At 35.2% G+C, this 12907-nt stretch overlaps 1 protein-coding gene across 1 annotated transcript; it reads right to left on the reverse strand.

Annotated features, from left to right (window-relative positions):
• Positions 1 to 8468, reverse strand: LOC122327368. The gene is made up of 7 exons (XM_043222685.1): positions 8341 to 8468; positions 6099 to 6398; positions 4663 to 4938; positions 3158 to 3418; positions 2428 to 2754; positions 2077 to 2199; positions 1 to 486 (listed from the first exon to the last, which is right to left on the reverse strand). The coding sequence occupies exons 1-7, from the start codon at positions 8384 to 8386 to the stop codon at positions 449 to 451; spliced, it is 1371 nt and encodes a 456-aa protein (XP_043078620.1). The 5' UTR covers positions 8387 to 8468; the 3' UTR covers positions 1 to 448.
• Between the last annotated feature and the right edge of the window lie 4439 nt (positions 8469 to 12907).

Genomic DNA, 12907 nt, shown 5'->3' on the forward strand with positions numbered 1-12907 from the left:
ACTGAAACATTATTACAAAAGCTGTTGGGATTAAAATGAGCCATTTCTTGTAAAAAAATCTTGATTAGAAATATATTTCAGCAGCACTTCAGGTCAATTCGTACACAAGCGACAAGACTTTTGTCAGGGACTGTAAAGCGATAACAGGCAGAAGGTCGGTAGGCAGGCAGAGAACAATCAGAGAACAGGGAATCAAACACGGGATGAACGCTCAGAATTGCAGCCGGAACTAACAAGACTTCGCCGTGAGTGTTTGAGAGGAAGTTCCTTATATAGGGTGTGGTGATGGGAAACACCTGGCAGGGCTAATCAGCCCAAGGCACGGGGTTATGGGAAACTGAGTCCGTGACGATCAGTATTCGGGTGAGGGCTCCCTCCGGTGGCGGTTGGAGAGAGCCACAGAGGTGCTGTTTGTGACAAGGATGTACTAGACAAATTTGTCTCTTCATTAATAGGACCATCTGCGCCCTCTTTGTCCTTTCTCTTCTAAATTGAGGGAAGAGAAAACAAACAGACAAACAAAAAACAAGTGAGAAGAGAAAAAGAGTCTGAACTCATCACATAACACTGATGAAGCACTGTAATAAGTGTTTAATAAATGAATTATTGAAGTAACAAATATAACATGGTTTTGGTTAATTGCTAAATAATTTACCCACGTTTGACCAATAATTTAATAAAAACTGTTGTACAGAGGACTATAGCAAACCTAAAAGAAAATAATGGGTGAATTATTAATAGTGCTTCAAAGAGTATAGAAAAATAGAAATGACTAAACAAGCATAAATATCTTGTTAAAATGAGTAGTTGTTTTTCTCTTATTATTAAATTATTATTACAATTTAACACAGTAATTTTATTTCTTAGTCAAAACGAATCAGTGTTAATGTTGTTAGGATCTGAAAGAACATCGTGATACACATCTTACAGTGTTTGGTTTTCCTAATAGACCCAATGTCTTGCTGAAAGCAAACAGATTTGAAATATACTGTAAATCTTTCATTTCCATATAGACATGAAGCAGTCATTCATAGATTTATCTTCCAACAAGACAATGATCCAAAACAAAGCAAAATCTACTATGGAATGGTTCACAAATAAACATATCCAGGTGTTAGAATGGCCAAGTCAAAGTCCAGACCTGAATCCAATCGAGAATCTGTGGAAAGAACTGAAAACTGCTGTTCACAAACGCTCTCCATCCAACCTCACTGAGCTCGAGTTTCAGCCTCTCAATGTGCAAAACTGATAGAGACATACCCCAAGCGACTTATAGCTGTAATCGCAGCAAAAGGTGTTGCTACAAACTATTAACTTGAGGGGGCTGAATAATTTTGCATGCCCAATTTTTCCATTTTTTATTTGTTAGAAAAGTTTCAAATATCCAATAAATTTCATTCCACTTCATGATTGCGTCCCACTTGTTGATTCTTCACAAAACATTACATTCGTATAGCTTTATGTTTGAAGCCTGAAATGTGGCAAAAGGTCACAAAGTTCAAGGTTGCGAATACTTTCACAAGGCACTGTATATATAAATATAAGAACATGTATCTCTGCTTGTTGATCTTTTGCTACATTGTGTCTCAAACAAAACTCATATTTGATGTCACGACCTTTGTATTAATATCTTATAAGCAGACGGACTGTGCTCTTTCAGAAGATGAATAAAGCCAGCCATACGTTCTAATGGGTCGTATTTCAGGGATTTAGTCAATGAACTCTATAGGGGTATTGGTTGGAGGACAGGCTGTTTTTCTTCTAACTTTCTTTAACTGCACAGTGTGTCCATTTGGTTGCTTGTTCAATAAAACTTAGTTTAGTATTTCCAGTTATGTATGTTTTCTCAGAGTATGTTCAGAGCGACACACAGGTGGCTAAAGTGAAAAAACTCAGTAAGATCAGTTCTGGCTTTATTATTTCTGTATTAGTGTTGTTTCTTCAGTGATGCTGTTTAATAATAAATATTCTTAATACCAGCACAGTAATGAAGACACATCACACTCTGCTGAGATCAAACAGTATCATCTTAATCTTTCTCCCTGTACTATATGTACCGTGTTGTATGATACTTACCCTTGATTGTTCTAGGTTTCTTGCAGCGACGGCGGCAGATCAGAAAAGCAGCAACAGCAGCAACAGCAACAACACCAGCAATAACGCCAACACAAATCCTTGCTACAGCAGCTGGAGACAGACCTGAAACAGACATCAGTGTGAGCGTGTGTATGATCTATAACACACTTACAGATACTTCAATATTTAGAAATGTAGCAAAACATAAGCGGTCAAATAATATGAGATTCCTCTACACTCTCTCTCTCTCTGTGTTTAATCTGGCATAGGCTATAACTGTAGTCTTGTCAGAATGCGTGTTGAAAATAATATAATAAAAATGTCTTGTTTTTAAAGACTTGAGTTACTCACAACTGACACAAACACTGAAGCTCTTCTGTATGGTATATGTTCCGTTGATGATCTTTAGTTGATAAAGTCCAGTGTGTTCAGTGCTGGACCTCACAATGTAGAGATCTCCAGTTTTAATATCTACATCCAGTTTGTTTTTAAATCTCACGTCACTGCTGTATGAAGGAGTGTTGCTCTTTCCATCGGTTTTTGCTATAGAGAGATGATCAAACATCCACTCTTTTGAAACATCACTCTGCGTATCATCAACATTACTGTGTAGAGTCAAAGATTCTCCAGTCACCACTGATACTGTCTTCACGCCATCTTTCTCATTACTAAACACACCTGCAAACAAACACAAACCATTTCTCTGAGATTTAATTCTTATAACAAAGAAGAAGCCCTAACACTTATGAGATCAATGCATCTGGTTAAAGACATCTTCACATGACAATGATTAGAAATATGTGCAAAATAATGATTTTACTGTTTGCTATTACAGAAGTCTTGATTTCCTTAAAGAGTGATCTGGATTTGACTCTGAAACACTGGATTCAACATTTCATGAAACTTGGATGAAAAGGGTCTATCTGTATCTGTATCCATACACCTTTATAGACCTAAAACACAGTGGTCTTCCTCTAGAGGTCACTTGGCAGCTCAAAATCTTTCATTAGAGTGATCAGAGTCAAAATATAAAGAAATGTAGAATATAACAGAATCTTATAACATGATTTGATTTACTCACCATTAATATTAACATGAAAATTCCTGAGTAAGACCATAGTTTTTCTACTTTTGATGATATTTACTGTATAAATTCCAGACTGATCTTGTTGGATGTTTCTGATGGTGAAGTCTCCGGTCATATCATTAATGTTGGTTGACTGAGTAAAGGACTTGTCTTGATTGTCAGTCCATAAAACCGCATTCTTTCCTGGTATAATATTAAAACCAGTGTGTAGAGTGACAGAATCTCCCGTCATCAGTGACACTGACACCGTAGCATCTGTCTCAAGAACAAACACATGAGGAGAACAAGAAAGTTTTGAGAGTTTTTATAATGCTTTCAGCAGAAAAAAAAGGTGAGTGTGAAATACCCAGAACATCCATAAAATCTACTTTAAACTTGCATTTATCGATGCAAACATAATTAAGAGTATTTTTTATCCTTTTTTAATGACTAACCGAGTTACATCAGTATTACATTACCTTTTACCATATGGGTGCAAGATAATAATAAGCCGATATGTCAGTCGGCATTTAATTATATACACATATATATACATATTTATACACACACACCTTTTTGTAATTATTACTTATATTTATTTTATTATTATGAGATTTACAAAAAAATAATAAATCCTGTAAATCCTTTTTTTAAAAAACCTTACTTAGCTTGTAGCGTATAGAGATACAGTTTCAGATTAGCTTTTTACTGATAACTTTTAGACATATGCCATTGCTTTTTGATATAAAAAAAAATAATGCAACCAATGAAGGTTACTCTTTCACAATCTGTCACAAAAATTACAATGAAATAAAATTACACTGAAAATGTTTACATTAAAAATAGCTGTAAACAATAAATCTAATGAAGTAATCTAATCTAATGAGTTCACAGGATTTACTCATTTTGTACTTTAATTATAGAAAAAATGTCTAGTAATGTATTTTCTTATAGGAAACCTAAACTACCATACCTTCTTTAAAAACTGACTTTTTAAAATGCTCCTCATCTTCTCATAAAGAGACACCTGAGGTCTGTCTTCCAAAGCATTCATGAATAACAAACTATTTAAGTTCAGATTTTACGTTTTGAAGTATATGTTCAAATAGAGGAGTGACAGTTAAGTTAAAACCTACAGAACAATTCATTGAAGTTACTCAGTTTACATTAAATGTGATGCTATTATATCTTTAATTAAATTAATGGGATTGAAATATGTGCATATTTAACATGCCTGTGTCTAAGTCATAGAACAATTTGAACCTTATTTTGAAAATTATTTTTAATTTATTTTTGTGAAATGGGATTCAATTACTCATCCATTCAAGTAAAAATTCATGTTTAAAAAGCGCAGATGAGTATTATACATAAAGACAGATGAATTATACATAAAGGACACTTTAAATATATGTAAAATATATATCAACAATAATTTGTCTAAACAAACACAAACTAAATTAAAAGTATACACACGGTTTCTAAGATCTTCCCTCATTCTACCATAAAATATAAGTACTCACCAGTAACGAGGTATTTCCTACGAAAGATCATTCCTGTTGTGTGGATCTCCACTTCATAATAGTTATACTGATTATTTCTGACATTACTGATGGTGAGGTCCCCAGTAGTACGATTCAGATAAACGTTGCTCCATGTCTCTTTAACAGGGCTGTTTAAGTCAGCAATGAGTTGGTCTCCAGACTTCCACAATATCTGTTTAATTCTTTCTGTTTCCTTAAGACCAGTGAGTAAAGTGACAGTATCTCCCTCCAGCACTGATACTGACTCCACGTCATCTGTCTCAACAACAGATACATGAAAACAAACAGAAACAGTTTTAAGAGATTAAACTTGAAATGCTGTCTGGAGTATAAAATAAATCAGACTTAAAGCGAACATGATTTCTACTGAGGGAATAAAAAGAAATGTGTTTATAAGATCAATTGATGCAAGAGCAAGTGAACATGAGCATATTTACTGGTGTTTGGAAATGTATTCATTGAACTAAATGACGAGTTCATTGAACGACGAGTCAGCATACAGAGATGAGGTGCAGCAGCTCACAACTTGGTGTAGAGCCAACAATCTATCTCTGAACGTCGACAAGACAAAGGAGATGATTGTTGACTTCAAGCCAGCAAAGAGTGACCATTCTCTGCTGTCCATCAAGGTGGAGACCGTCAAGAGCACCAAATTCCTTGGTGTTCATCTGGCGGATAACTTCACCTGGTCACTCAACACCAGTTTCATCACCAAGAAAGCCCAGCAGCGCCTCTACTTCTTGAGGAGGCTGAGGAAAGCTCATCTCCCTCCACCCATCCTGACTATGTTCTATAGGGGGACCATTGAGAGCGTCCTGTGCAGCTGCATCACTGCCTGGTTTGGGAATTGCACAGTATCGGATCGCAAGACCCTCCTGAGGATAGCGAGGACAGCTGAAAAGATCATTGGCGTCTCTCTGCCCTCTATCATGGACATCTACATCACACGCTGCATCCGCAAAGCCAACAATATAGTACAGGACCCCACACATCCTTCACACACATTATTCACCCTCCTTCCATCTGGAAAAAGGTACCGGAGCATTCGGGCCCTCACAACCAGCCAGACACTTTCTTCCCACAAGCCATCAGACTCCTCAATAACCACACCTGAATGGCCTTCCTGTCCCATAAGCATTCTTGCATGTCATATTTATTGTTGTGAACCTCATATTTATTGTTGTTTGTATTTTGTGTTCTCATTTCACTATGTACTGCACAGCTATATGTAGTTGAAATGACAATAAAAGCCACTTGACTTGACTTGACATGATTCAAAGCTCTGTTTTCCATTGAATTCAATATGAAACAACACATATATAGATTTTTTTTTAATTCAGTGCAAATACGTTTTCATCTAAACTATTAATGTAAAATGAATCTAAATATATTTAATATTACTTTGATGTACTCACCCCTGACAGTCACATTGAATGATCTGTGTACGGTGTATCTGCTTCTAGTTCTAATGATCTCAACTTCATAAAGTCCAGACTGTTCAGCTGTGATGTTTCTGATGGTTAGAGAACCAGTCTGGTCCAGGTGTGTGTTTCTGAATCTCTCATCAGATGTGGAGTTGATTTCAGCTAAAAGAGATTCCTCTTGTCCAAACCTCCATCGTATCTCATCATCTTTCTGTAGATCAGTAAGACCAGTTTGTAGAGTGACCGAGTCTCCCTCCATCACTGACAATTTTTCTCCATCAGCAAACACACCTGCAGAACGAACAGAAACAGTCAGAAATTAAACGTATGAAACACTCCAACCGGACTGGATCGTGGACCACATCATAATCTGGAGTTGTGGCAAAATGGGGACCTATTAATGTCCAGGGGTTGCTGTAGGCCTCACTTTAGATCAGACACTGAAGCCAAATGATCAGCATCAGAGAAGCTGCTGTGAAGCATATTTCATATTTCTAAACCAGCTGGATATTGTCACCAGCATCTATACTCTAATATAGAAGACTATTTAAACATTAATGCTGCTGTTGCGTCTGCTAATCGGTTAGCCTACCACTAAGAGAGGTTCCCTTACGAGATGTTTTAGGGCTTATGTAAATCATATTCTGATTATCCGATCAATGCAGGTCTTATATTCCTTATTTATTTTAATGAATACAATAATGTTGGAGGTCTACAGTTTGTTACTTACAAATGCATGCGATTGCAGCCTGAATCTGACGTTAGCTAACAAAATGAAAAGTTCAAATGTAAAAGCCTCTAAAAGCCACCTTAGTCAAAAATAAAACAATGACACTGAGTGAATGTTCTCCACACATCAAGCACTTTCACTTCAGATGCACTAAATCCCAGCCTCAACCCATTCAGAAGTACTTACATAGAAACCTATTCAAAGTTTGAGCATTTTTTTATACAAGTCTATGTCCTTCAAACTCACTCAAGTGATGCAAGTATTTCCCAGTTTGGCTATAAGTTCATTTTTGTTGTATTTTGAATAGCCGTCATTAATTATTAGACATTAAAATAAATTGTTTTCAGAAGAAAAAAAGTGAATTTCTGTGATTCTATTTTTTCTCATTCAGAAGGTTTTTTACTGCAACTCTAGCGCTGTAGAAATTTCACCCCTGTACAGTCAACTTAACTTTTACAACAATTTAATTACAATAAACTTGTGAAATCTTATTTTAAAAAAATATAATTTGATGTTAAAGTAATTTAAAAACACGTTTTCATGACTGTTCGTACGATTTTTATTTTACACTTATCACAGGAAATTTGTAACCATAAAAAAAATTGAATACGTTTTACTATTGAATTACATTTGTATTAAATATATTTGTATATCAATTAAAATGAACAATTTTCAAGAAGCTTGTGAAAATATTACTTGAAGCTGGAAAAAATATCTGACACTAAAAAAAAATAAATAAATTAAAGGCCAAAAATCGTTGACTTGATCCTTGACCATCTTCAGAACATTTTTCTGCTATTCACATATGAACATATTATATAACAAAATAAATGTACAAGCCTCTACCCTAAAAAATAAATAAATAAAGTTTTACAAAAAAAATGTCCTAACTTGAATGCAGATAGGTTCCATCAGAAATCAATTTTGGACAAAATACTGAGAAAAAATGTTTACACAACAGTACTTCAGATGGTTAATGATTGAACTAGATAACTTAGAAAAATACAAAAGAGGTTGCACTTTTTTCTTATTAGTCTATGCTGATCTTATTTTTTATATCAAGAAAGAAAGTCGTATACATTTAAAATAGCATGAAAGAAATGTTATTTATGTTTGTAAACACTTGTGCATATGCTGTAATGAGAATCAGGATCAGGGTAATAATAATAATAAAAAATAAAATAAAACCATCTAGAGATTAAGGTAATTAAATGTTGAAGGAAAAAAAAGCTGTCACAATAAAACTTTGAGAATAAATGTGTTAAATAAAAAAAGACGTTAAACGAACTAAAAAGGTTAAATAAAATGTTGATAATTCGGAGAGAAAATTCTATTTTGAGAAAAAGGTTTTAGTTTAAACTTTAAATCTCGTTGGACTGCATCAAACAGCGTCTGCACTGGCGTTGTTTGGGGAGTAGTGCACTGTTAAAGCATACGAGCATTTAGATCGTGTAGAAAAACGAAACCGAAAGTGCTGCAGCTATGCTCAAAAGCCAAACTTACCGATCAACAATGATGGGAAAAGAAGAACAGTAAGTGCGCTCTTCATCTTCACTTAGAGTTGAGTGTGTAACCTTTAGCTATGATCCGTGGAGAGACTGAAAACATTCTTCTTCTTCTGTGTTCTTTGGCGGTTGGTAACCTCAGCTACTGGCGCATTACCGCCACCAACCGGACTGGATCATTGAGCAGGATATCTACTTTCATAGTGTAGAAATACACATAAAAACCAAGAAAAACCAACGTACAAACTAGAAATAATCAAAATGCTATATTCTTTTATCTAATTAATTTTCACAAATTCAACAATATTATTATTAACTATTGTAAACCTGATAAGAAAAAAAAAAAACATTTTATTTCCTTCATTGACTGAATAAAACAATCTCACACTGAGATGTAAGGGATAACTTCTCTATAGGGGAAAATTCATAGCTGTCTTGAGTTTTAGATTATAAATGCAACGCGATATTTTATTTTCTCAATTCATCCGCTTACCTGTACAAAGTATTCATGATTAATAAGGTGTACACAATTTCACCTTTTATTTTCAGTGTTTTACTACATTACTACTTAATGTGTAGTAATGTAGCAAATGGGGAAATAACAGTTAAAACCCTAGAACTAGACATGTGAATTGAAAACCAGAAGTCTTAGAAGACATGGGATGAAAATGATTTAATTTAAATTGTTACATAATCAAGATACAAAAACCTAGAAACTGCAATCAGTGACATTTAAATAAAGCAAAGTATCCAGATTACAGTTACATTTTCTAAAAAGTTGAAATACTGTCAGGATATTAGAGACTAAAAAAGGCTGATATCGATATATTTTTAATAAAATTTAAATTTAACAAACTTTATTATCTACGCCTTACACTTAACACTAGGGCCAGGGACGTTAGCTGACAGTTCCCTGTTAAACTAACATTCTTTTGCACAATATATTGCTTGCACAAATACCATACTACTAACATATATATGTGCTACTTTGTATTTAAATACCATAGCTGATTATAATGCTCAAAATAAACAGTGAATTAATGCAAAACATTTGTATAAAAATATAAAAAATAAAACATCATTAATAAATATTCACGAAGGATAGAAAATATCCCACAAATCTCTCTCTTGACCTCGTAAGAGGTCACACCTCGTTCTCGTTCTTCTTCTTCTTCTAGTTAATGCTTCTTCTGGGTTTACTTCTTTTCTCACTATAGTCTCCCCTATCATCATCAGTGGTGCAGCTAATCTCAAAACTCCTTTTGCGTTCTCACTCACTTTCACAACAGTCTTCTGTCACCACAACACCAATAATGGACATATCTGTAAACTAGGTCATGTTGGTACACCAAGTCACATCAATTTCACCTTTGTTGATAGCTCCCTCTCTAGTAAAATTAAAACAGGTATAATTATTCTTTAACACTCAAATGGTTCACGTCCGTGAACACTTCTTTCAGGATCTGTTAGACTCTCTCAAACTTCAGCTTGTCAAGTCTGCACCCCAGCCTGGGAACGGAAACACTCTTGATGTTATTAGTAATACACCAATCTCTCATGTAGGTTAAACTCTTCCTGAAATTGTCATATGTTGGTAATTCAGTAGCAACTTGTTTAGTGATTAGATGGAAAACAGTTCTATCTTCTTCTTTGGTCACTGCACACTCGCCAGGTTTTTTATTTTGGATTCTTACTTTGTATGTTCCATATCGTTCTTTGAACTGTTTTGCAATACCTGCTCTGTATGCATAGGCACGGGTGCCACCAGGATTGTAATGCACGAGACATTTGTTTGTCTCCACAGTGGGATGGACTATGAATTTGGGTCAAAACAGAAACAGCTAATGATGAGGATAACACAGGACGACCATCTGGTGACATCTGGTGACGTCCACAAACCATCATGAGCCTTAACAGCTCCTTTGTTTAACCATTGAGTCTTTTCTGATGGACTAGCTAGGTGTTGTTGTTCAATGATATAAGGTCTGGATAAATTAGGAAACAAATCAGACAGCTGACGCTGTGACATCATTAGGCATCGACTTGGCAGATATCCAGATGACTTTTTGGCTGCTTCATCAGCCGCTGCATTTCCTAACGAAATGAATGTATTAGAAGTTGCATGACCTTGACACTTCATGACAGCTACTGCAGCAGGCATGCCCAATGCCTCTGACAGATGTTCTGCTTCTTTAGCATGCGCGATGGGACATCCCGTAGCAGTGATATAGTCAATTTTCTTCCACCTGGGAAGTTCAATGTGTACGGCAGTAACAACATATGCAGAGTCGCTGTAGATGTTAACCTTCTGTCCCTCTGCGAAAGCGCAGGGCCTCTATCATTGCCAACAATTCAGCTCTCTGAGCAGACTGCTTTCCTGTCAACCTTCCTGCCTTCACTGTGCTAAACCTATACCATCAACTTCTTTGTTGCACTCAATGCTACAGTCACTGCTATGCTGGTCCACTTTCTCAATTCATCACCTAACTTCTCTCCCTCTGTTTTATATGAACCCTTTTTGTACCACTGAACATCCTTCTTCTTATCTCTATGCTGCATAACTTTTACATGTGCCCTTCTTTCTAATTCTCTGATTTTCGGTCCTAAAGCGACCGTTTTCTGTCCAATATCTGGTCCAAATGCTACTACCATATAGTTTCCCATTGTTCACCTAATTCCTTCTCTCTACTCTTTTTATCTTTTGGTGGTGTCTGTGCTATTTCCATATCTACTACATTCAGCCATTGTGTCAATACAGGGGGACATCCATACTCATCACATTCTTTCTCAAACTCTGCCATTTTACAATCTTCCTCTGCACAATACTTCTTTGTTTATTTAAATATTCTACACAGTTCTACTATTTAGCAATTATCTCTTATACAGTTTTAAGCACAATAATGAAAAACCTAAACAATCCTCATCCAGCTCCACTGTTTCATGAGCTGGAGAACAAAAAGAGAAACTCCCTCAGACACCGAACAATATCATCACATCTCACAAAAATAAATGACGTATGTAATTAGTTTAGATATTATGTAAAAATAATTTATATATTAAGGATAACAGACCTAAAAAAGTGGGCTATATAGACTAGCATTGTAATAATTTATTACGGTATCCATAGTTTTATTATTACACCTGAAATGTATGACGGTTCAAAATGTCTTTGTTATTCTTTTTTTATAATTTCAAATTTCTCATTTCATCTATTTTACAGCTAAAAAATATATGTATATTGTCAAATATTAAAAAATAGCATTCATCTAAAAATGATAAATACAGCTCTGTGGCTCCATCTTCTGTTCTTAACCAAGAACTGTCTCCCAATAGTAGCTCCACGAAAGAGAAAAAAAAACAGCCTGCCTCTGAATCTCTCATCAGGACCATCGTATGTATCTGCTTTGTTGGCCGGTCTATTGATTCTAGCTATTTGGTCACTTCCAGGTCCAAACCTCCAGTCTAACACATCATTTCTATGTATTTCAGTAAAAGTGTAGAGTGAACGAATCTCCTTCCTTCACTGACAAAACATCTGCATCACCAATTACACCTGAAATGAAAGAGAAACAGTTCTCAGACAAAAAAAAAGTGAAAACGTTGATGTAATACCTACATTTTATTTTTTTTTAGTTAAATCGAGTCGTATTTTCACTGAATTGACTCTGTTGCTGAATACATACTCTGGCTCTGTATCCAAGGCTCAGGTCGTTCTTGGTTTTAACAGACATTTATTTGGACACGAATCTGTAGTATGTCTTGTACATTATAGTCTTACATCAATTTTTTTGTCCCGACAATGCTGTCAGAACTCATTGGCCTCTCTCACTCAAGAGGAATAGACTTGAATGGTTACAGTTTCTTCTTAAACAAACAAAAATATATATAACTTCTTAACTTTCTTGCAACATAACTCTTACACGTTGCTAGCGCAGCGCCTCGTGTGGCTGTGCTTGTGGTGCAACGGAAACAACATCCCGATTGCAAGACGTATTGCTGCCCTTCTCAGTTCATTTTATAAAGTCCGCTTAAAGAAATATTATTTACACCAGTTCGGTTATGAACGTTAGTAATCGGAGGCAAACAATTAATTCCCTGGTGAAAAAAAATCCCTACAATAACACAAAAGAAAATGTTATGGATGTAATGGGAATTGTATTGATTTCTCTTATTGAATTTTTTATTGGGCTTCTATAATGGTGTGTGTTAAGCCCTTTTGAATAGTATACCAGACACTGTGATGAATTATTGTCACCACTGATGAGGACCAATGCAGGTCTTTCTTTAATTTTGAGGCGTCATGATTGTATTTGTTTAATAGGATTTTTTCGTAGTTCTATATCAGCTGATTGCCAGTCAACAAACCAATATATCCCTGCTAAATATATATATATAAAAACAATAGAAGCTATTACAGAAAATGTAACGGTTTCCATTAAAATACCATAATAACCATTCACTTTTTTAGTGAAACTATTATAAAATTCCTTTTTGTAGTGTGTTTTGGGCACTTTTGTAATAGAATTTAACATCCCACCCATAGACACCATTATACTTTCCATTAA

This window comes from Puntigrus tetrazona, chromosome 22 (assembly GCF_018831695.1).
Source record: "Puntigrus tetrazona isolate hp1 chromosome 22, ASM1883169v1, whole genome shotgun sequence".
Taxonomy (NCBI): Eukaryota; Metazoa; Chordata; class Actinopteri; order Cypriniformes; family Cyprinidae; genus Puntigrus; species Puntigrus tetrazona.